This window comes from Mesocricetus auratus, unplaced genomic scaffold (assembly GCF_017639785.1).
Source record: "Mesocricetus auratus isolate SY011 unplaced genomic scaffold, BCM_Maur_2.0 Super-Scaffold_100007, whole genome shotgun sequence".
Taxonomy (NCBI): Eukaryota; Metazoa; Chordata; class Mammalia; order Rodentia; family Cricetidae; genus Mesocricetus; species Mesocricetus auratus.
Window position 1 is genome coordinate 82,532,858 of NW_024429191.1, and position 25,495 is coordinate 82,558,352.

At 42.2% G+C, this 25,495-nt stretch overlaps 1 protein-coding gene across 5 annotated transcripts in view; it reads left to right on the top strand.

Moving 5' to 3' along the window:
- Efcab3 (EF-hand calcium binding domain 3) overlaps positions 1-21,446 on the top strand; it is a 102,537-nt gene extending 81,091 nt beyond the window's left edge. For all 5 annotated transcript variants that reach the window (XM_040749895.1, XM_005070041.3, XM_040749897.1 and 2 more), the window contains 8 exons: positions 3,267-3,343; positions 6,523-6,666; positions 13,181-13,252; positions 14,781-14,901; positions 17,781-17,962; positions 18,273-18,457; positions 18,680-18,802; positions 20,981-21,446. In XM_040749895.1, the coding sequence (XP_040605829.1) occupies positions 3,267-3,343; positions 6,523-6,666; positions 13,181-13,252; positions 14,781-14,901; positions 17,781-17,962; positions 18,273-18,457; positions 18,680-18,802; positions 20,981-21,301 (1,225 nt within the window). In that variant the 3' untranslated portion in view covers positions 21,302-21,446. The remainder of the gene's footprint in view (positions 1-3,266; positions 3,344-6,522; positions 6,667-13,180; positions 13,253-14,780; positions 14,902-17,780; positions 17,963-18,272; positions 18,458-18,679; positions 18,803-20,980) is intronic.
- The last annotated feature ends 4,049 nt before the right edge of the window (positions 21,447-25,495 follow it).

Genomic DNA, 25,495 nt, shown 5'->3' on the forward strand with positions numbered 1-25,495 from the left:
TTTTTAATAAAAAGAAAAAAATGAACATTCTTTTTGGCTAGAAAAGTTCTCCTTCCCATTCTCCCAAATGAAGGCCAGTAAATTAGCCATGCACCGCCCCCACGACATACAAGAGAGATTCTTTCTCCTGTTATAGCAGTGGTTTCTCTCAGTCAGCTGTCAACAAGTTCTAGTAAACAAACACGAATGGCCCAATATACATTATGCCACACAGTAAAAGGAAGAACACGCCTCTCCCCCAACTGCCCGTTTTCTTTACCACTTTGAGGCTGTTTTCAGCTTTACCACTGCTAAAACAATCTGATATTTCTAAAGAAAGAAGTAGGACAATAACCTCATAGCAGCCAAACCCCTATTGTCACTGTCCCCTTGAAATCATGAGCTCTTTGACATTGAGAATAGTCCAGCAAAGACTAAGACCAAGCCAAGGGAATCACCACACTAGGTGAGAGGCAAAGCTGGGTTTGTTTCAAATTGGAAGTCCCATGATTCTTTGAATTATTATAAAATGGACTTTCTGTAGGGTTTAGTCCAAGTTTGAAATGGTGCCACGATTTTTGTGGGTTTTGGTTTTGTTTTGTTTTTGGTTGGTTGGGTGTTTGTTTGTTTGTTTTCGAGGCAGGGATTTTCTGTGGACCAGGCTGACTTCTAACTCACAGAATCCACCTGTGTCTGCCTCCTGATCGCTGGATTAAAGCTGCATGACACCACCACCTGGATCCATGGGTAGTTCTTACTTGTAATTAACAAAGTCTTTGTCTACCTGGCCTTCTGCTTTGCTTTGGGTTTTAAGGACATCATATTTCTGTGTCTACTTATCTTTTACATCATACAAAAATTAACTATTTTTATTTGGAAATGCAACACATACATAGTAACCTGAGTGAGAGCAGACCAGAGTCTGCAGAAGGTCAAGACAGGAGATAAAGAGGGGACACAAAAAGAAGAAATTGTGTTAGTAAAAGCTGGGAACATAAAGCAAATTAGGTACAATTTCATGTCAAAAAGTTGAGAACAGGACACCTTAAGATCTCATCACTTCCCCCTAGCCCAGCCGACTTTAAAAATAAGTTGGATCTAATGCTCTAGGGAGTAGTAAAGTAAAGCAGAACGGTTTTATTGTTCAATTGTAATATTTATTATTCCTTCTAGTTTACTTCATTAAGGATTTCTTGTAAAACCACACAAACTGGGGCTGGAGAGATGGCTCATCAGTTAAGAACACTGGCTGCTCTTCCCAAGGACCTGGGTTCAGTTTCCAGCACCCATATGGTAGCTCACAGCCATCTGTATCTCCAGTCCCAGGGAATCTGATGCCCCTTCTAACCTCCTTGGGTACCAAGCATGCACAAGGAAGGCAAGACAGTCAAAAATTGTAAATACATAGAAGTACAGAATACACAAAAATAATGCATAAAAATACATAAAATTGTAAAATAAGTCTTTGACAATGTTTTAATAAAAATAAAACCACAAAAAAATAAGAGACTCTATATTCTTAAAACTTGCGTTATTAGTATCAAAACTAAAGATGTTTAAAATAAATTTATAGGAGCTAGGTGTAGTGGCATATGCTTACCTATAATCCTGGCATGTAGGAAGATCAAGGCAGGAAGATCAGGAGCTCAGGGTCATCTTGGCTACATAGTAAGTTTGAGATCCTCCTAAGCTACAGGGGATCCTGTCTCAAAAAACTTTTATGGTTATTTAATTTGCTATTAAATTATACTTAATTAAAAATAATTACATTCCACTTGCCATATTATAAGCATAGCTAGTTTTGTGTATGTGTGTGTGTTCATAAATTGTGGCAAATTTACACAAAACATCCTGGAAGTATTAATATTCTCCCTCCTTTTCCAGATTTTACTTGCATGAAGATATATAAAGCTACTCAGAGTTCCAAACTTTCCAGAAGTATCTGCCTCTGTCTATGTCATTACTTAATCTCTCTAATATGTACTAGATATACATGTTGGCAATGAAAGTTAGAAAATAATGACACATGCAAAAGTTTCTCCATAAAGGTGGTCAGCACAACATTATTTTCCAAACTAACCGTTGAAACTACTAGCTTCTAGCAATAGTTACAGCTTAAGGTTTATAGCCTTTCGACTTTGCAATCAGAATCTCATCTCACAACCTACCTGTGTGACTTTAAGCAAGCCATTTAATCATCCAGAATGTCTATTTTGTAAAATGAGGGAAATCAGGTAGTTTTTTTGTTTTGTTTTTGGTTTGGTTTGGTTTGTTTTCCACTTTCTTTTTTTATTTAAATTAGAAACATGCATGCTTCACATGTCAATCCCAGCTCCCTCTCCCACCCCTCCTCCCTTGTCCTTCCACCAGCCTCCCCAGCCCCCCACCCAATCCCCACATCATTCCCCAGGGAGGGTGAGGCCCTCCTTGGGGGCATCTCCAAGGTCTGTCATTTCATCCAGGGCAGGACCTAGGCCCTTCCCCATGTGTCCAGGCTGAGAGAGCATCCCTCTATTTGGAATGGGCTCCCAAAGATCATTCATAAACCATGACAAACACTGATCTACTCCCCAAGGCCCCATCGATTTCTGTGGCCTCCTCATTGAGACTACATTCATGGAGTCTAGATCAAGTAGTTTTGTATTTAAAGATTTATTTATTATGTATAGTGTTCTGCCTGCATGTATTCCTTCAAGCCAGAAGGCACCAGATCTCATTATAGATGGTTGTGAACCACCATGTGGTTGCTGGGAATTGAACTCAGGACACCTGGAAGAGCAGCCAGTACTCTTAACTGCTAAGCCATCTCTCCAGCCCTTGTTTGTTTGTTTTTTTGTTTTGTTTTGTTTTGCTTGGTTTGGTTGGGTTTTTTTTGGTTTTTGTTTGTTTGTTTGTTTGGTTGGTTGGTTGGTTGGTTGGTTGGTTGGTTTTTCGAGACAGGGTTTCTCTGTGGCTTTGGAGGCTGTCCTGGAACTAGCTCTTATAGACCAGGCTGGTCTCGAACTCACAAAGATCCGCCTGTCTCTGCCTCCCGAGTGCTGGGATTAAAGGCGTGTGCCACCAACGCCTGGCTTGTTTTTTGTTTTTTAAGAGAGGTAAAGGTAGCTAGAAAATACAGAGTGGGTTGCAGCTGTCCTCAATGTCCCAGCCTTTCAGGGAGAAATTAACTGACAGTGTGCTTAAGTACTGTGACTGAGCATATTGTAATACTTGTCACCATTATTTTCAGGAAAACTCAAAGGTTCCACACCTACATAAAATATGACGCATCTCTTGTCTCTTCCCAGAGAAAAAGACTTCCGGGGATCTCTTCCAGGCCACATACACCACAAAGAAGAGAAGCTGAACCCTTCACAACTGGAAGGTAATGAAAATCATCATGAACGTTAGAACCTAACAACAGCCAACGCAGGGGTGCACTCAGGAGGCTGAGGCGGCAGAGCTCTGTGAGTTCAAGGCCAGCCTGGATCTACAGAGTGAGTTCCAGGAGAACCAGGGATACAGAGAGAAACACTGTCTTGAAAAAAACAAACAGTTGGGCATTGGTGGCACACACCTTTAATCCCAGCACTCGGGAGGCAGAGGTAGGTGGATCTCTGTGAGTTCGAGGCCAGCCTGGTCTACAGAGTGAGTTCCAGTACAGCCTCCAAAGCCACAGAGAAACCCTGTCTCAAAAAACCAAAAAAAAAAAAAGCAAATAAACAAAAACAAATAACAATAAAAAGACCTAATAACAACCCCTCCAAGAATCTGTGAACTTCCTGGTTTATTTATTTTTGAGGCAGGATCTTATTCTTGTAGCTATAGCGAGCCTGCTCACTGCGCAGCCCTGGCTTGTCTAGAACTCATGGCAGTCTAACCTCTGCCTCCCAAGTGTGAAAACTGAAGGCATGTGCCATTGCATCCATCTAGCTCCCATACTGATGTTTCTCTAAAGCACACTTGAGATTTCAAGGAGAATTTGTATCATCCCATCACTTAAAGAGAGGGGAGAAAAAACTTTTAAACAGGCATGAATGTATACACCTATAACTCAGGAAGTTGGTTTTAATTCAAAGCCAGCCTGGCCTACCTACCAAGGCCCTATCTAAAAATAAAAAATAAACTATTCGCTAGATTGAAGGGGGATAACTTTAAAATTGACATCTCTCAAGAATTGAAACCAACTTGGTCAAATTTTACTTATTTATTTATTTATATTTATGGTTTTTCAAGGCAGGATTTTTTTGGGTAACAGCTTTGGGTCTTCTGGAACTCACTTTGTAGACCAGGTTAGCCTCGAATTCACAGAGATCCAACTGTCTCTGCCTCTTGAGTGCTGGGATCAAAGTTGTGAACCACCACTGCCTGGCTAGGTCAAGTATTCTTATCTAGGTAACTTGTAAGGGTGGTAAACAACAAATCACGTATTAATCAGCTACCTGAACAGTATAACACAAAGTGCCAGAACTGGCCAGTGTGGTGACTGTAATCACAGCATTAGGGAGGCAAAGGGACCACAAGTTCGAGGACAGCCTGGTCTACATAGTGTTTTACAAACCAAATCAATTTTGTTCTCAAAAGACCAAATCAAATTAAAATGAAAATAAAATACCAATATTTCTTAGAGACAGAAAAAAAATGATAATGATGAAATTTGACTATCTACAAGTCATGGGTTCAAGCAGCAAACATATGCTTAAGCCAATAGTGTTCTAGGCATAAGAACATTAGACAGGTTCCTGCCCTGGAAGGAAATATACAATGAAAATACACAGGTAAAGTACAAAATTATTCATGGCACAGATACAGGAGAAGTATAGAGTGCTATGGGAGCATAACATAGTGTCCTGATTTGGTTTTCTGAGGCAAAGAAAGGACTCTAGAGAAAGCTGAATGATGGACAAGTAAGTTAGAGAAGAATGCAGAATGTTCCGGGGAGAAAACAGAATCTATCCAAAAAAGGCTCAGCATTATTCACCAAAAAACCTACAGGGGCTGGAAAGAGAGCACCTGCCATGCAAACATGAGAAGCTGAATTGATATCCCAGCACCCACATAAAAAGCTGTAGGGACTATCATGCCAGTACCTGGGTGGGGACACAGGATTATCGCTGGAGCTTGCTGGATACCAGGATTCAATGAAAGACCCTGTTGTTGTGGAATAGAATATTTGTTTAACTACGTAAAGATGTGTGGCTGTTTCACCTTGCATGCCTAAGGCACCTGATTGGTCTAATAAAAAGCTGAATAGCCAGTAACTGGACAGAGGAGGGGCTGGTAAACAGAGAGAACAGGGGAGCCAGTCAGCCTGGGGCCAGACAGACAGACGCGGAGGAAACAGGAAAGCAGGATGGTCAGTACATAGGTGAGGGAAACAAGCCTCAGGGCAGCACATTGATTAATAAGATGGGTGAACTCAAGGCAAAGAAAAAAGTTGGCTAGAAGCAAACCTAAGCTAAGGCGGAGCATTCATAATAATAAGTCTCCATGTCAATTTGGGGGCTGGCAGCCCAGGAAAGCCTGCTATCACTGTCTCAGAGGATAAGGTAAGCATATCCACACGTACACATGTCATATACCACACACACACACACACACACACACACACACACATGAAAGAGAGGAGGAGGAGGAGAAGGAGGAGGAGGCGGGGAAAGAAGAGAATCACCTTTGCCTGCGAAGACCTGCATTCTGACTCCATGTCACATACACACATACACGTTCATGCATGCATTCCCCTCTCTCCCACGACTTTTCTGAACAATTTGAGAAACAAAAGTTAAATATATGACATGTTAACCCAAAATATAAAATAAGCTCGTATGAGTCTGTATGATAGCAATAAATAATGAAGCTAGGAATATAGGTCATTGGTAGAGCAGTTGCCTAGCATGTGAGGCCCTAGGTTCAATCCCCGTTACTGCAAAAAGAATGAAAACTAATAATAATTAAATATTTAATACAAAGTAGAGACAAAATGATCAAGTAATGGCAATAAAAGGGAAAATAGATAATATACGTATTTTTATTTTGCTTTGTTTTCTTGATACACAGGGTCTGATGTAGCCCGGTTTGGTCTCGAACTCACTATGTAGTCAAGGCTAGCCTTGAACACCAAATTTCCTGCCTCTATCCTCGAATGCTTAGATTATAGACCAAGCAAACCACTATGCCTGGCTCTACATTTGGTTTTTCTACCAGTTACTATTCATTCTACTCGATTCTATAATTTCTACCTGATTCTAGTTCAAATCCCAAGAAAAGATGGTATTCTGTCTTTTTAAAATTCTATTGTTCATTTTTCACTCCACGTTTTTTTCAGAACACCATCTTCAGTTGGCTATATGATTTCTCCTAGTCCTGTTCGTATATACATTTCTCCCTCCCCTTCTCCACTTCTGTAGCCCAGGCTGACCTAGACATTACTGTTTAGCCTAAGCGGGCCTCAGATACTCTTTCCACCACAGCTTTCAAGTGCTGGAGTGATAGACAAAAGCTACCATTCCTGACTGTGTTTCTTCTTAAATAACTGTCCTGACTAATGTAATTCCATTTTCCCAGCCTTCCGAAATGCTTACAACTTCTTCACCAAGGATAAAAGTGGATGTATTGATTCACATGGATTGATGGCCACCTTAACTAAACTGGGGATGAATCTAAACACCTATGACATCTATAACGAATTAAAATGTGCTGATCTTGACAGTGAGTATTTTGACTTATTATTTTCCCATAAAATATTTCTATGAATATGTATGTTATCATTTATCCTATAACTGCAAGAAATAACTCTCCCTTATTTACCAAAAATTTATCTCTAAACAAAAGTAAGTTATCTTCCCTGATCTCCATCTCACTTTCCATGGTTTCAATTAACTGGGTCAACTGTGGTCCAAAAATATTAATATTTGTCTAAACTCTTTCCAGAGAAAAAGACCACAGTAATATAACTTTTTATAATAGTATATTGTTGAGGCTGGGCATGGTAGTGCACACCTTTAACCCCAGCACTCAGGAGGCAGAGACAGGAGGATCTTTATAAGTTCCAAACAGCCTGGTCTACATAGTGAGTCCCAGGACAACCAGGGCTACAGAAAGAGACCCTGTCTCAAACACACACACACACACACACACACACACACACACACACACACACACACACACACACAAATATTGTTATAATTATTTTGTTATTGTTGCTAATTTCTTACTATTCCTAATCTACTGGATAAAGCGTATCGCAGATATGTGCATGTGAAAAAACATGGCAGATGCAGGGATCAGAACAGTCCCCAAACCTTACAAAACCAAACCGAAAAGCTTTCTCAGTCACTTCAAGACATCCTCTAAAGTGAGCATCATGACAAGTGCATGAACTTGGTATTGAGAAGGAACAGTCACTCTTAGTTTCCACACAGGAATTTTCTAAAAGTATAATTTTTTTACCTTACGTATACACTCCCACTGATACACTTAAAGAGAATACAAACTTACTGCCTATCATCCTGTCAAAGGCTAGGATTGTAGACATGAGCTGCCACACTCAGGTCTAACCAAGGTTTTAAGGCTTGGAAGTCTTGAAATGCAACTTCTATATCCACCATGGACATGGAACTACCTTATTTGTATCTGTTTCTCTTTAATGATATCAATGGGGTATATGTATGAGCTAAAAAATTTTTGAGAAAATTCCTGTGTGGAAACAAGAGTGACTGTCCCTTCTGAATCCCAAATTGAAATATTTGTCGTGATGCTCAGGTGAGAGGATGTCTTGGAGTGACTGAGAGATGTAAAGGCATAAACAACTTCAAAGACAGCAGAACACTAAGAAAATCCAAGCCCTCAGTTGCCATTTGAACCACAACAATACAAATCTCCCTTCTCTCCTGAGAACACACTGAACTTTAAATGCCAGAGAAATGTTGGCAGTATTTTAAAGCATACAGGTCATAGAATTTGCTTGTTCTCATCCTTGGAGCTTTTTTTGTTAGTATTTGGTTTGGTTTATTTGAAGTAGAGTCTTAATATATCCCAAGATGACCTCTAACTTGCTATGTAGCTGAGGCTGGCCTTGAACTGCTGGTGCTAGGGATGTTGAGCACTTTCTCAAATGCCTCTCAGCCATTTTAGACTCCTCTATTGAGAATTCTCTATGTAGTTCTGTAGCCCACTTTTTAATTGGATCCTTTGGTGTTTTGGAGACTTGCTTCTTGAGTTCTTTGTAAATTTTGGAGATCAGCCCTCTGTCAGATGTGGGGTTAGTGAATATCTTTTCCCATTCTGTGGGCTGCCTTTTTGTCTTGTTGACTGTGTCCTTTGCCTTACAGAAACTTCTCTGTTTCAGGAGGTCCCATGTATTAACTGCCAATCTTAGTGTCTGTGCTACTGGTGTTATGTTCAGGAAGCAGTCTCCTGTACCAATTCGTTCAAGGGTACCACCCACTTTCTCTTCTAAGAGGTTCAGTGTGGCTGGATTTATGTTAAAGTCTTTGATCCATTTGCTGAAAGTATTTGTCAGCTGTAGGAGTTCCCTGGTAGAGTTTTTTGGGTCACTTATGTAAACTATCATATCATCTGCAAATAGTGAAAATTTAACCTCTTCCTTTCCTGTTTGTAGCCCCTTGATCTCCTTTTGTTGTCGTATTGCTCTAGCTAAAACTTCAAGTACAATATTGAAAAGGTATGGAGAGAAAGGACAGCCTTGTCTTGTTCCTGATTTTAGCAGAATCGCCTTGAGTTTCTGTCCATTTAGTTTGATGTTGGCTGTTGGTTTGCTGTATACAGCTTTTATTATGTTCAGGTGTGTTCCTGTTATTCCAGATCTCTCTAGACCTTTATCATGAAGGGGTGGTGGATTTTGTCAAAGGCTTTTTCAGTATCTAGTGAGATGATCATGTGATTTTTGTTTCTCAGCATGTTTATATGGTGGATTACATTGATGGATTTTCCTATGTTGAACCATCCCTGCCTCCCTAGGATGAAACCTACTTGATCATGGTGGATGAGTTTTCCAATGTGTTCTTGGATCCGATTTGCCAGTATTTATTGAATATTTTTGCATCAATGTTCATGAAGGATATTGGTCTGATGTTCTCTTTCTTAGTTGTATCTTTGTGTGCCTTGGGTATCAAGATTACTGAAGCCTCATAATAAGAGGCAAAGACCCTTCTGTTTCTATTGCATGGAAAACTTTGAGGAGAATTGGTATAAGCTGCTCTTTGAATTTCTGATAGAAGTATGCACTGAGGCCCTCTGGACCTGGGCTTTTTTTTTTTTTTTTGGTTGGGAGTCTTTTGGCGACTGCTTCTGTTTCCTTAGGAGTTATAGGTCTTTTTAAATTGCTTCTCTGTTCTTGATTTAATTTTGGTAAGTGATATCTATCCAGAAAATTGTCCATTTCCTTTAAATTTTCAAATTTTGTGGAGTACAGGTTTTCAATGTATGACTTGATGATACTCTGGATTTCCTCAGTGTCCGTTGTTGTGTCCCCCTTTTCATTTCTGATTTTGTTAATTTGCATGTTCACACTCTACCGTTTGGTTGATTTTTTCAAAGAACCAACTCTTCGTTGTATTGATTTTTTGTATTGTTTTCCTAGTTTCTACTTTATTGATTTCAGCCCTCAGTTTGATTATTTCCTGATGTCTACTCCTCCTGGGGGAGTTTGCTTCTTTGTGTTCTAGAGCTTTCAGCTGTGCTGTTAATTCTCTAGTGTAACTATTCTCCAGTTTCTTCATGTGGGCACTTAGTGTTATGAACTTCCCTCGTAGCACTGCTTTCAAAGTGTCCCATAGGATTGGGTATATTGTGTCTTCATTCTCATTGAATTCTAGGAAGTCTTTCTTTTTTAATTTCTTCTTTGACCCAGGAATGGTGCAGTTGTGAATTATTCAATTTCCATGAGTTTGTAGGGTTTCCGCAATTTGTGTTGTTGTTGAATTCTAATTTTAATGCACAGTGATCTGATAAGATGCATGGAGTTATTCCAATATTTTTGGACCCGTTGAGGTTTTATATGTTGCCGAGTATGTGGTCGATTTTTGAGAAGGTTCAATGTGATGCTGAGAAGAAGGTATATTCTTTTTTATTTGGATGGAATGTTCTATAGATAACTATTAATCCCAATTGGGTCTATTAGCCCCTTTGCTTCTTTGTTAAGTTTCTGTCTGGTATTCCTGTCTAGTGGTGAGAGTGGGATGTTGAAGTCTCCCACTATAAGTGTGTGGGGCTTTATATGTGATTTGACTTTTAGTAATGTTTCTTTTATGAACGTAGATGCGTTTGTATTTGGGGCATAGATGTTCAGAATTGAAACTTCATCTTGGTGGATTTCTCCTGTGATGAATATGTAATGACCTACTTCATCTCTTTTGATTTATTTTATTTTAAAGTCTAATTTGTTAGATACTAGGATTGCTACCCCCACTTGTTTCTTAGGTTTTTGATTGGAAAATCTTTTCCCAACCTTTAACTCTGAGGTAATGTCTGTCTTTGAGGTTGAGGTGTTTCTTGTATGCAGCAGAAGGATGGGTTCTGTCTTCAAATCCATTCTGTTAGCCTGTGTCTTTTTATGGGTGAGTTAAGACCATTAATATTGAAGGATATTAATGATCATTGACTGCTCATTCTTCTTTGATTTGGAACGGTTGGTGGTGGTGGAATTATGTGTGGAATCCCACCCCTTTTTTCTTTTGGCTGTTGGTAAGGTGGAATTATCTAATGCCTATGTTTTTCTGGTTGAAGTTAACTTCCTTGGGTTGGAGTTTTCCTTCCAGAACTTTTTGTAGAGCTGGGTTAGAGGATATGTATTGCTTGAATCTACTTTGTCATGGAATATCTTGTTTTCTTCATCTATAGTGATTGAAAGCTTTGCCAGGTGTAGTAGTCTGGTCTGGCATCCATGGTCTCTTAGTGTTGGTAGACTATCTATCCAGGAACTTCTGGCTTTCAGAGTTTCCATGTTGAAGTCAGGTGTAATTCTGATAGGTTTGCCTTTATATGTGACTTGACCTTTTTCCTTAGCTGCTCTTAATATTCTTTCTTTATTCTGTATATTTGTGGTCTTGATTATTATGTGGTGAGGGGACTTTTTTATGGCTCACTATATTTGGTGTTCTGTAAGCTTCTTTAAAAAAAAAAGATTTATTTATTGCATATACAGTGTTTTGTCTACACACCAGAAGAGGGCACCAGATTGAACTGTAGATGGTTGTGAGCCACCATGTGGTTGCTGGGAAATGAACTCAGGACTTCTGAAAGAGCAGTCAGTGCTCTTAACCTCTGAGTCATCTCTCCAGCCCCCTCTGTAAGCTTCTTGTACCTTCATTGGCATGTCTTTCTTTAGGTTGGGAAAGTTTTCTTCTATAGTTTTATTGAATATGTTTTCTGCCCCTCTGTGGTAGTTTTCTTCACCTTCTTCTATACCTATTATTCTTAGGTTTGGTCTTTTCATGGTGTTCCATATTTCCTGGATGTTTTGTGTTAGGGATTTGTTGGACTTAAGATTTTCTTTGGTGGATGAATCAATTTCTCCTAGTGTATCTTCAACTCCTGAGATTCTCTCTTCCATCTCTTATATTCTCTTGGTTATGCTTGTATCTGTAGTACCTGACCATTTGCCCAGCTTTTCTATTTCCAGCCTTCCTTCAGATTTTTTTTTATTGTCTCTATTTCAGTTTTCAGCCCTTGCACTGTTTCAATTGTTTCTTGGATTTTTTGTTTGTTTTTTCTTCCATTTCTTGCACTTTTGGTTTGCTTTTTCTTCCATTTCTTGCATTTTTTGGTTTGTTTTTTCTTCCATTTCTTTGAGGGGTTTTCCTATATCCTCTTTGAGGGCCTCTATCATTTTCATGAAGTTGTTTTTAAGGTCATTCTCTTTGGCTTCATTTGCATTGGAATGTTGGGGTCTTACTGGTGTGGAGTCTCTAGAATCTAGCGGTGTCATATTTGTTTTTCTGTTGCTGAGTGTGTTTTTGTATTGTCTCTTTTCCATCCCTTCTTCTAGTAGGTGCAAAAAGAGCCTCTTACTGCCCTGGTGGTTAGGGGACCAGAGTTCCCTTTCAGTGGGTACAAGCAAGTCCAATACTCTGGTAGTTCTCCTCTTCCTGGTCCTAGTCCTGGTCCCCTGGGTGGAGAAGAAGACCAGGAAACTGGGGTGTGTAGGCTCCTGCCGGGAGGGGAGACTCTATGGCAGTCCCCAAGTACTGGAAGGCAGGCCCAGATACAGGGCCTGGTTTACCTGGTTCCCTGGTCCTTTGGTGGAAGAGCAGACCAGGAATCTGGGGTACGTAGGCTCCCACTGGAAGGGGAGGCTCTGAGGCAGTCCCTAGGCAGTCCCCAAGCACTGGAAGGCAGGCCCAGATACAGGGCCCAGTTCGGTTTGGTTTTTTTGTTTGTTTGTTTTTGTTTGGCTTTTGGTTTTGTTTTGTTTTGTTGCTTTTTGTTTTTTCAAGACAGAGTTTCTCTATGTAGCCCTGGCTGTCCTGAAATTCACACTGTAGACCAGGCTGGCCTCAAACTCACAGATCACTCTGCCTCCCGAGTGCTGGGACTAAAGACATATGCTGTCACTCCTTGACAACTGTCTTTAACTTTAGAGGCAATGAGGTACAAGAGAGACATGCAGATAAATTCCTCATTAAAATGACACTCTCTGACAAAGGATAACAATGGCTAACAGTTTCTGCTGAGTGTTTATACCTTGCCATTGCTTGTGCTGGCTACAAGAGATGAGGGTAATTATAGATCATGTCATAAAGACTGATTTAAAAAACGAGGGTGTTAAGTCCAAGACCAGCATGAGCTACATAGGGAGGAGGGAAAGGGAACCGAAGTTTACCTAAGCATCTTTCTAGCCCTGAATATGCTTATTTTAGGTGTTAGGTGGCTCAGGCAACTTTAGCTTTTATACTTAACATATGTTAAATAATTAAAATACATCCTAGCTGGGCATGGTAGCAGACACCTGTAATCTCAGCAAACTGGAGGCTGAGGCAGAAGGATTACAAGTTTGAAGCCAGTCTAGGCTATGTATAACAAGCACATGCTCCCTGTCTCTCTGTCTCTGTCTCTGTCTCTGTCTCTGTCTCTGTCTCTCTCTCTCTCTCTCTCTCTCTCTCTTGCTCTCACTCTCTCTTTCTCTCTCTTCTTTATATACAAATGGTGTATTTATATAAACCTTTAAAAATATGCTTGTTCTGAGCTCAGATTTCTGTTGCAGGGGATGGTAAGATCAACTTCTCTGACTTTATAGAGGTGCTGACAGATAAGAAACTCTTTCTCAAGGCTGTGGGTGAGTAGATGTCCCTGGGCAGCCCTGCCCACTGCACAGAAAACACAATCCCTTAGGCCGCCAGTCAGGAGACAAATCCAGAAGAGAGAGCCCAGGATGTGATTTTTCTTTGTACTTTCCCTACAAAATAATATCCAATAAACTGATAATATCGGAGTTGCAATTTAAATCCATCTAGCAGCTACTGACATCCTGCAGGAGACACCGCTTTTGTCTCTAATGAAAGCACTAAGGAAGTGACAGATGCAGAAAGTTTAGTTTTCTTTTTCTTTTAATTTATTTTTATTTTATGTGTATGGGTATCTTGCCTTGTATGTCTGTATCAGATCACCCAGAACTGGAATTACAGATGGTTATTAGCAGTCATGTAGGTGCTAGGAATCAAACCCAGGTGTGGTAGAATATTATTTTAAGGTGTGTGACTTTTATTTGTGCTGCATTTGTTTAACTCTGTGAAGCTGTTACTGTCTATCTAAAACACCTGATGGTCTGATAAAGAGCTGAACGGCCAATAGAGAGGCAGGAGCAAGTACAGGCAGGGCTGCGAGGCAGAGAGTATAAATAGAAGGCAAAAGAAAAAGGAGTAGTAAGAGAACAAGGAGAGGAGAACTTCAGGGGTTGGCCATCTAGAAACCCAGCCACCCAGCCAGCCAAGTAGTAAAGAGTGAAAATAAGATATACAAAAAGTAAGAGAAAGGGAAAGTCCTGAAGCAAAAGATAGCCAGGTTCATTTAAGTTGAGAAAAGCTGGCTAGAAACAAGCCAAGCTAAAGCCAAGCATTCATAACAAAGAATAAGCCTCCATGTGTAATTTACTTGTGAGCTGGGTGACCCCCCTAACATACATACACACACACACACACACACACACACACACACACACACACACACACACACACACACAGTTCAAGAAGCCAAAAAAGCAAAAAGTCCTTTAGAAGGGTAGACAGGGCTCTTAACCACTGAGCCATCTCTCCAGCCCCTTGTTTTCCCTTCGTAGCATGTGAGTTCTTAACCAAGCACATGCTCTATTTTTTTCTAGAGCTTGGGTGATTTACTCTTTCCACGCCCTGATGAAGCCTCAGCCCTCAGTGAGAGGCTGGGAAGGTTAGAAAGCTCGCTCTCACCTTTGGCCATCAGCCTCTCACGCTGCTTCTGAACTTAACAGGCTGTCTTGGAAAATCCAACCACTGTTCATATCACATGCTCTGGGGTCCCAGATTCCAAAGCCCACAAGCAGCTTTAAAAACATACCCATTCTTAGGCCACAGACTGTCCCCAAGATAAAGAAAAATTGGTGCTAATAAACACAAATGAGGTTTTCTCTTACTACTGTATTTACTTAGACAGTGAACTATGATTATCTGTCTACTCAATAATCAAAATGACCTTTCCCCAAATAGAACATTTTTAATGTCTTACCATATTTCTAGTCCCTGATTTAATATTGTTAGAAATTCTCAGTAAATTTTTAATAGATGGTTTTCTCAGAAGACATCTGAAGTTTCTCTTTTCTGTTTCCTCTATAGTCCCAGAAAGGAAACCATGTTTGGATTTAGCTAACAACCCAGGGATCTTATTATTTGAAATCCTATCAAAACTTGTAGAGACTTCAGCCCTGCACAGAAAAGACATAATAGAGCTAGTGAGGTAAGTGGTAATGGAACAGGGGAAGGCAGCTTACTGAGGATGTGTCACCAGCATCCTACTTCACAGCGTCCAATCCAAAACAAAAGAAAGGGTCAGGGCAAAAGGTTACATGCCACAACACTCTCTCCTGGTCCTGAAATCACAAGCCTGAGCCCACGCTATGCTGAGGCTCCAAGTGGGCATAAGACTTCAAAACCAGAACAAACCTTTAGCCATCCCTAACCCAAGACGAGCTAGTCCTTTTCTTTTCAGTCTCCGTTCCCTCACCGACAAAGCACAGGTAGTAACAGCACCACCTGCCTTAAAGAGCAATTGTGGAGCCGGGCGTTGGTGGTGCACGCCTTTAATCCCAGCACTCGGGAGGCAGAGGCAGGCGGATCTCTGTGAGTTCGAGGCCAGCCTGGTCTACAAGAGCTAGTTCCAGGACAGCCTCCAAAACAATACAGAGAAACCCTGTCTCGAAAAAAAAAAAAAAAACAACAACAACAAAAAAAAAAAAAGAGCAATTGTGGGATGACACAGAGTAACACAGGCGAAGCCCTCAGCACGTTACACTGCACAATCAGTGATACTTCTTACACTGTGGAATAAGTAGAATAAGGAGGGTGTGCTTATCACTTCATAGAGTCCTCACCGAAAGAGCACACAAAAAATCTGGAAAGCAGATCAAATGCTTGCCCAAGAGTGAGGTGCTGGGGGCAGAGGCAGGCAGATCTCTGTGAGTTCGAGGCCAGCCTGATCTACAGAGTGAGTTCCAGGACAGCCTCCAAAACAATACAGAGAAACCTTGTCTCGAGGGGGGGGGGACAAAAACAAACAAAAAAAGAGTGGGGTGCTGATGTTAGCCCAGGGACCTGTGCTCGTGTCCTCCTGCACTGCCTCCCACCCCTAAGTGGATGGGACACCTTTGCTAACACTGCTCTTTTTATTGAAAGTAGACTGTGTGGTTGTTTTATTTGGTTGTCTTATGAAGTTGTTCTTTACCTGCTGAAAAATTTCCAAATCCTGGGAAATAGAGACCCAAGATCCAAGAAGTCATTAAGACCCTTACTAGATACAGTGGAAAAAAAAGTCATCTCCAGGGAATCATACCGTTAGCCCAGCACATGGGAGACAGAGGTAGGCAGATTTCTGTGAGTTCAGAACCGGCCTGGTCTACATATCAAGTTACAGAACTACACAGTGAGACCCTGCTCCCACAACAAATAAATAAATAAACCAAAAAGTGTAAGACAAAGGAAAATCTAAAAAAAACACACACACACCAGCATCAAATCATATAAAGAAATCCCTAGGGGCTGGAGAGATGACTCAGAGATTAAGAGCACAAACTTCTCTTCCAGAGATCCTGAGTTTCCAGCAACCACATAATAGCTCACAACCATTTGTAATGAGATCTGGTGTCTCTTCTGGCCTTCAGGCAGGCATACATGCAGACAGAACACTGTATACAGAATAAATAAATAAATCTTAAAAAAAAAGAAAGAAATCCCTATTACAGTACCAGCAGACTTCTCTCCAGAAATCTTACAAACCAAGAGAGAATGGAATGATTCTACACCTAGCAAAGCTGTCCTTCAGAAACTAAACAGAAAGACCAACACTGAGAGAATGAATTGCTACCCAGCTTGGCAACTGTGTCAATCCCTGGGACCCACATGGTGGAAGGAAATAGCTCCTGCAAGTTGACCTGTGACCTACTAACATACATGAATGCACATGCATGCATATACATGCATACACACACATTAATTAATTAATGTATCCAGCAGTGTTGGCACACACCTTTAATCCTCCCAACACTGGGGAGGCAGAGGCAGGTAGATTTCTGTGAGTTCAAGACCAGCTTGGTCTACAAAGTGAGTTCCAGTACAGTCAGGATTGTTACACGGAAAAACCCTGTCAAAACAACAACAAAAAATTAATAAATGTTAACAATGCCAAAAACTATAAAAAGAGGCTGCGACTGTCCTTATGTAAATGATAAAGGAATCAGTAAAGAGGAAATAACAGCTGAGGCTACAGCTCAGCATCTAGAGTACTTGACTGGCATGCACAAGGTCCTGAGTTCAGTTCCCCACACTGGAAAAACTGGTCCTAAGCTTTCTAAAAGTAATTAAGAAGAGGAAATAGGGATAGTGCGTCCCTGAGTGGTAGCAGGCTTCCCTAACATGCACAAAGGCCTGAGTTTGATCCCAGAACATAGGAAACATCCAAATGCTGCAAACAAACATACCTTTCTAGGCAGGTAGAGTGGCTCATGCTGTGATCCCACCACCCTGGGGTCTGAAGCAGAAGGGATACCATGAGAACAATGCCAGCCTAGGATAGAAAGTGAGACCCTGTCTCAAAAAAGGAAAAAACTGCATTTTAAAACCCACTACAAAGTACTGCAGAGTAAGACATCTTCTTCAGAGGTGTCTCTACGAGTAAGGAGTCCATGCTCTTGTAAATAATCCTTCGCCAGGACCCTGTAAGCAACCCTAAAAACACACATGGAGTCTTCAAGCAAGAAAGAAACAGAGGGGAGAGGAGAGGGAGAAATTGAGAATACAGAAGGAGATGGGGAGGAAGGCAGGGAGTGAGGAGTGGGGGAGGAAGAGAGAGTGAGACTACAAAAGAAGGAAGACATGACTGCAGTGGAAAGAGAAAAGGGACCCAGAGGGAAGCATGAGAAGGTATGGAGTGAACATCATAAAAATACATGTGGGAAAATGCCATGATGAAACCTGCTATTATTATGTATGATTAACATATGCTACTAAGTTTTAAATAGGTTTAAAATAAACATTAATTAACATCTATAACTTGCAGTTTGATGTTTTTTGTCCTAACAATTCTTTATTCCATTTCTGAATTACCTGTATTTTCTCTTTAAGCTATTTCCGAAAAAAGTTCCAGGAAAGCTACTCAGAAACCCTGTACAGTCCGTATGGGAAAAGGGGCTTTAGGGCGGATGTATGCACCCCTCCACGCTCTAGCACCGCTGCCTTTGCCAATTCCGCCAGGATCTCCATAATGAAAGAAAGGGATTTGTATAAGTTTCTGGATGCACTCAAGCGTAAGAGCCGTTTTCCTTCTAACTAGTCAGAAATAAACCCCAGAGGCCCAGAGCAGGGCCCGAGGCTCTTGGAGTCACTACTCTCTGTCACACAGACAGCATTTAGAAGCAGAGGTCCCCCTGACGGAGCCCTCAGACACCAGATGGAAGTCTGGGGATAGGTGTGGAGTGGGAACAGGAGACTGAGGCCGAGAAGTCAGGGCCACAGCGGGAGCAGACGAAAGCCCAAAGCTCGCTAAGCTCGGCATGCTTGCCATTACGGGAACTTCTCGCATCACTTATAATGCCACTTTTGTTTTTATCTTTTTAGGGTGTGATCTTCCTACAGGTAGCCCGTACTCAAAAGTCCCTGTCTTTCCATTGTTCCCTGATGTGGACGGGGTGGTGATGGGAAGACCATTCAAAGACATACATAAGTTAGAGATGCTAAAGAGAAAGGAGCCTCTGAGTTTCTTTGAGGACTATTTTTTCCATAAAAAAGATTGGAAAGCACAGGTAAATTTTAGTCTGTCATACTAGATAATTTAAATACTTCAATTTGTAAGAACTCAACTCCAGCCGGGCTGTGTCTTTTTATAATTAATGTCTAAGATTAGCATACAAACTATTGGGTTTCACTGTGGCATGTTACACATATGTATAATTATGACAAAGACACAAATAATTATATAATTCAAACTAAAATGTGTTACTGATTTTTTTTTAACGTTGATAAAGGCCGCAGCTGTAAAACCTATCAAGTCTGCCTCAGGCTATTCAGATGACATCTTAGCCATTGACCACCTATTCAAGAAGAAGCAGCATTGGACAGTATCTGATGCAGCGGCCATCAAACAGCATGTGAGTACTTCCCAGACTGCACTGTCAAAGGTATTTTCTGCCAGGAAGACTCTACCTCCAAAAACAAACAAAAATCTCCACTTTTAGTGAGACAGGATGAGCTGTGTCACTCTCAGAACTCTCCAGAGATAGCATTACTGGAGAGGCTCAGGGAAGAGGAGAGGAAAACACAGCACACAAGGACTGAAGGAGTGGTCTGTAAAGGCCAAGGGAGTAGAAGCCTCGGGAGCGCGCTGCTAGCACCAAATGCAGAAGGAAGGGGGAACGGAGAAAATACATCCTGTCCTTGTCTGTGGAGTTGCGACGATGTCAGGCCATAGCAAGGTGGAAGAGTGTGTTGTAGAGCCTTGCTGCCCATGCGTGTGTGTGTGTGTGTGTGTGTGTGTGTGTGTGTGTGTGTGTGTGTGTGTGTGTACATGTGTATGCCAGAGGTCAGCCTCCGATGCTATCTTCCTTAAGTATCTTTGCTTTTTTTGGACAATAATCACGCTCCCGACACCAATCCCAGTTTTCCACTCACATGGCCATCATCGCACCCACTCACACACTCCTCATAAATCTGTATCCGTGAGTTCTGAGACTGGGAGACACCACAGAGAGAAGCACAGTCCCTACCCTTAGAAAGCCTGGGGTGACAGTAAAGTTACAGGAAAGTAGACAGCAGCAATGCGCCGGGATGTGTGAAACTTGAGAACACACAGCCGTGGGCAGCTGACTCCTGTCTCCATATGAACACATAAACACACAAGTAAATGGAGGCTGCCTGTGACCTCCAGCACCAGACCATCTGCTCCAAGGGCTAAGAAGCTTGAAAAGATCATTGGTTTAGCCTCCCTACAACTCAGCCATAAGAGAGCAGCAGGGATCTCTGTGTCAGGTAAAGGAAGCTTGTTTAGCAATGCCCAGCTGTGTACTAATCACTGCTCTGCCCCGCCCAGACTTCTTTCCGGTGCACTGGCCTCACCTCACTCACCATCTGATAACCCCCCCCATGTGCTAGGTCTCATAACACATCACGCTCAACATGCCCCATGCTCGCTCACCTCCTGCATCAGCCTGCATCAGCTAGGTGGCCAGGGGGCACCCTCAACGTTGCTTTTTTTTTTCCTTACTCCTCACCTCCATCAGTCACTAAATCTAGTTCAACTCATTCTGGGATGCTTTTCCCTTCACTCTATCCCTGTTCTCTCTGCCTCAGTCCTTCCGTAAGACTTGCCTGGACAACAGCTTCTAATCTGGTATCCTTAGTTCTTCGGCTTTCCCCGCCCCCAACAATTTTCCACACAGCCACTAAAAATCTAGCATGAAGATACAAACATGCCATTGTCCTGCTGAAAGGTGCGTGCTTGAGCTAAAGGTATAGCTCAGGTGTAGCCCTTGCCTGGCGCAGACAAAGCCCCAGGTTTAGTTCCCAGTTCTAGGGGCTAGGATGGGTGCAGTAAACACTTCCAAGTAGCACCCCAGAGATGGAAGCAAGAAAATTACAAGTTGAGAAGCAGCCTGTGCTGCATAAAATAATTCAAGACCAGCCTGGGTTACTGAGACTTCCCCTCCAAGAGTGGCAGAGTTTTCTACCCTACACAAGTGAGAGATTTGTCTCACTTCCCTCAGAAACAGCCCCCACAGCATGCTTTCTGTGAAGGGTTGTCCTCCACTGCACTGAACCCACTAACTCCTCCTCCATCACTTTCACCAAGATGCTCCAACTCTCCTGCCAAGTCCAGGGTGTTTATTGTCTTCAAGCACTTGTTCCTGTGGCCTCTTCTTCCTGGGACTCCTTCCCATCACCCCTTGATACCGCAACCTTAAAATCCTTAAGGATCCACTCAGCTCAGCATCTACTTACTCCCTGTCTTAGGATGAATCTGGTACCTACACATCCTAACTTGACCCCTTACTTCTCTCCTGGAACTCACTCTGAAGACCAGGCTGGCCTCTAACTTACAGAGACACACCTGTCTCTGCCTCCTGAGTACTAGAATTAAAAGCATGCCAGACTATACCCAACTTTCAAGTGATACATTTTGATTTCTACCAACTCCTAGCTCATAGTCCCATGCTAATCCATATGTTGTCTCGGTGGTTTTCACATGTCTAACTCTCAAGCCACGAATAATTATGGTTTATAAATCAAAGGTAGTTCAGGTAGCTATACTAATATCTGCCTTCTCAATGCAGGTAAAGAGAGCCACAGATACCTATAACTTAGGAATTGCCCTTGAGCACCGGAAAGAAATGCTGAATCTCTGGAGAAAGATCCGAGGGGATTTGATCGGGATCGAAACCAACAATGAGTCCTTTTACAACACCTTCTCTACATACACATGGTCCTGGAATGTCTGCCAAGAGCTGCTTTCCCCTAAGGACTTGCGGTTGCACGATGCCTACAGAAATTCCTCTGGCAATTCTGGATTATCTTCCCCATCAGATCTCAGTGAGTGTGACCTGGAGACAGGAAGGAAGAGGAGACGGAAAGGGTTCAGAGGTTTTCGGCAATGAAAAGTCTACATTTTCTAAGCAACTCTTCGAAAACTGCTTTCCATAGTTATCAAAATTATGGTTCCTTGATTTTATCTACTTCATTCTACCAGGTAGAAATTTTGACATCTTTTGGATCCCAACCAGTAAAAACCTTTAAATCACAGGATGGTTTCTCTTTCCCAAATCTTTGCGAGTTAAAAGTAGTTACCCTATTATTAGAGCCAATTGCTCTCTGCTACTCCCACTCAGCTTAAGACAGCCAAGACAGCAACAGAAAGGGGAAAATGCTGGCCTGGGTTTCTAAGGGCCCTCCATGCAATATGCATCCGAGTTTGGGGTGACTGTAAATGAGATGGGGTATATGAATGTTTGTGAAAGACACCAGATTCGCAGGGAATAGCACCAGCAAGCCCTCCGCCCCACCACAAAGAACCTCGATGAAATTTAGGAGTTCCTAGGACACACCTTTCACTTGGATTGTTCCTGCAAAAAAAAATTGAGCTCATCCATTACATTAAAGACATACATAGTTGGCCATGGTGGTGCTCCTCGTTAATCCCAGCACTTTAATCTCAGGCAGAGACAGGTGGCTCTTTGTGAGTTCCAGCTCAGCCTGGTCTACAGAGTGAGTTCCAGGACAACCATAGCTACATAGAGAAACCCTGTCTTGAGAAAAAGAAAACATAACTGTATTGCAAGTTTGTGGAGGATCACAATATTTTGTTTTGTACATGTGCTATATTTGCAAGTATGCACATGTATGAGTACACTCGATGTTCTTGCCCATGCTTGTGTGTGTAGAGCCTTGAGGTTGATATCAAGGTGTCTTCCAAAATTACTTCTCTGTTTTGTTTTTTTGAGTCAGGGTCTCTCACTGAACCTGGGGGCTCAACTTTCTATTAGAATCTGGCCAGTGAACCTCGAGAACCTGCCTGGTGCCATGTCCACCTCAATGCTAGATGTATAGATGCATGCCACCACACTCAAATTTCTACATGGATGCTGGGGGAACTTAGGTCATCATGCTTATACAGCAAGCATTTTACCCACTAAGCCATCTCTTCATGCAAAAATGTCATGATTTTTATTGTGATAAAACTTAACTGTATAGAATTTACCACCTTAAAAATATTTAAATGTGTATCATTTTTTTTGTTTGTTTTTATGAGACAGGGTTTCTCAGTATTGTTTTGGAGGCTGTCGGTCCAGCCCGGCCTCGAACTCACAGAGATCCGCCTGCCTCTGCCTCCCGAGTGCTAGGATCAAAGGCGTGCGCCGCTGCCGCCGCTGCCACCACCACCACCACCCCGCTAGTGTGTATCATTCTTAATATGCTTAGTTGCACTTTGGTCGTTCTTCCGGCATTCTGTGGATTTTGACAGTTTGTCAAAGGGAGGCACACAACTTTGGGACTCTGCAAACATTAAATCTGGGTTAACCTTTTGATCTATTATCAGGATGACAAAAGTATTTTATTTGCTCTGCAGACCCACACACACATTTCAGCAGGGAGGGTCATTCAACCCAGGTTAGCTAGCCTCAGGCTTGATAAATAGGCAATGATTGATGGGGGAAGTCCTGTGTATATGTCAATGAAGCACTGTTGGCCAATAGGGAACCAAGATAGGTGGGACTAGGAGTCCAGGAGGACTCTGGGAAGGAGAAACACAGAGAGTCAAGATGTAACGCCATGGGGTAGGAAGCCCGGAAACTTCTCCGGTAAGAGACATACTTAGATTAATAATTATGGGGTAATTACTTAAGTCAGAGCTAGCCAGTAAGAAACAAGCAAGGCCAACAGCTTCATAATTAATATAGCCTCCTGTGTGTTTATTTGGGATTGATGCGGCTCTGGAACCAGGCTGGCGGAAAGGCTTCTCTAAAGGAAAGGCTTCTCTTGAATTTCCTGATCCTCTCTTGTTTTCAACTCCTGAGTGGCAAGAGTGTGGAGATTACAAGTGTACTCCGCCATGCCCCATTTACATAGCATTGGGTATCAAAACCAGAGCTTCATGCATGCTGGGCAAGCACTCTGCCAGCTCCACTACTCCCCCCCCCAGTCCTCCCTCCTACTGTAACCCTGGCTGACCTGCAACTCACTTTCTAGAGCACACTCGTATACAATTTCAGCGGTTCTCGTGCTTCTGACCCCCAAGAGCTAGGATTACAGCTGCGTGCCATCATGCTCTTACACTGTTCTCATCCAAAGTTGATCAACGGCATCAACTATTTTCAAGAATCTTCTAAGAAACTGTTTTGAAGGTGTGTAAGCCAATCCCAATCAATATGCAGAACAGATTCTTCAGTCATTATTCTAGAAAAAAAACCATATCCAGAAGAGAGAGAAGAAAACGAGCAAGGCAGCACACACCTGTTATCCCAACTCACTGGGAAACTGAGGCAGGATTGAAAGAGTTCCAAGTCAGTCTGGGCTAGCTACGTAAAAGACCCTACCTTGGATGACCAGAAGTAAAAGGCGCGTTCAACGCTTGAGAAAACAGAGAACTGTACGAACAGTTTGTGTTGTATCTTCAGACTCACAGTCCTTCTGTATGCTATCATGTCAGGCTACAACATAAAACTATAAAATGCCAAGAAAATGCAAGGAAGACAGTCAGGGCCCCCAAAAGTGTTTGCTGGAAGTGCCCTATAGTAATTTTGTTACCTTGAGTATTCAATAGGCTGGCTGGTGACACACAGTGACTAAGCATGTGAACAATCTAGAGGCCATGCTTAGGAAAAAGGTACAAATCTGTTCACCATCTAGACACATTGGCACAAGCCTATATGCCTAACTACTTAAGAGTGAGGCAGAATCATCTGAGCCCAGTAATCTCTCTCTCTCTCTCCTCTCCTCTCTCTCCGTCTCTCCTCTCCTCTCTCTCTCTCTCCTCTCTCCTCTCTCTCTCTGTCTGTCCTTCCCTCCCCTCCCTCCTTCTCCCTTTCTTCCCTCTTTATTGCTAATAAATTCTTTCTCATTAAATATATCCTGGTTACAGTTTCCCCCATCTTCCCTCCCATCCAAATCCACCTCCTTTCTGCCTCTCTTTAGAAAAAAAAAAGACTTCTAAGAGATAATAACAAAACATTACAAAATAAAATATAGTAAGATAGCCAAGCACATGCTTTTAGTCCCAGTACTCGGGAAGCAGAGGCAGGTGTGAGTTCAAGGTCAGCCTGGTCTACAGAGCAAGTTCCAGGACAGGCTCCAAAGCCACCCAGAGAAACCCTATCTTGAAAACCAGTGTATATCAAGCAAAGTTAAACAAGACAAAACAAGAGAAGGAAAAGAGCCCCAAGAGAGCCACAAAAATCAGAGACCCACTCATTCATACACTCAGGAGTTCCATAAAAATACTAAATACTAAAGCTGGGCATTGGTGGCACAGGCCTTTAGTCCCAGCACGTGGGAGACTGAAGCAGACAGATCTCTGTGAGTCCAAGGTCTCCAGATTGAGTTCCAGGACAGGCTCCAAAGCAATACAAAGAAACCTTGTCTCAAAAAACAAGACATAACAAGAAAATACTAAATATTGGAAGCTATAATACATATGCAGAGGGAGGACCTGAAGCAGACTCATGTATGCCCTGTGCTTTGCTGCTTCGGTCTCTGAGTTCATGTGAGCTTTGTTTGGAGAGCCTTGTTCTCCTGGTGTCCTCTGTCCCTTCTGTCCACCTTCTCTTCCACAGGGTTCCCTGAGCTCTGAGCAGAGGGGTTTGGTGGAGACACCTCATTTAGAGCTGTGTATTCCGAGGTCTGTGTGTGTAATGTAATGAACCCAGTAAATCTAACACCATCCTGGACAACACAGCAAGACCTCAAACTCAAAATATAAATATGGGGCCAGAAGGAGGGGCCAGTGGGTAAAGGTGCTTGCCAGAAGAGCATCAGGTGGCAACTGAAGTTCCAGGAGGAGACTCTCTGATGGACCAGTCTCCTTTAGGCAAGGCCACGGGGCTGCAGACTCCCAAATGTCTTTTACTTCTGCTGTGCCCTTACAATGTTTGCTGCCCCTCTTTCTCTGTTATCTAGCATGGTTCAAGTGGATGTGGAAAGACCTCCACTGCCTGTAATATAGTGTTTATCTCCTGGAAACATCCCGTTCTATTGAGCATTTCTACCTGTGGATTGTCAAGAAGATGACCCCTCACTAAGTTGCACTGTCTAAACTGAGAATAGAGTTTTGATGAATAACAATAAATACAAGGATA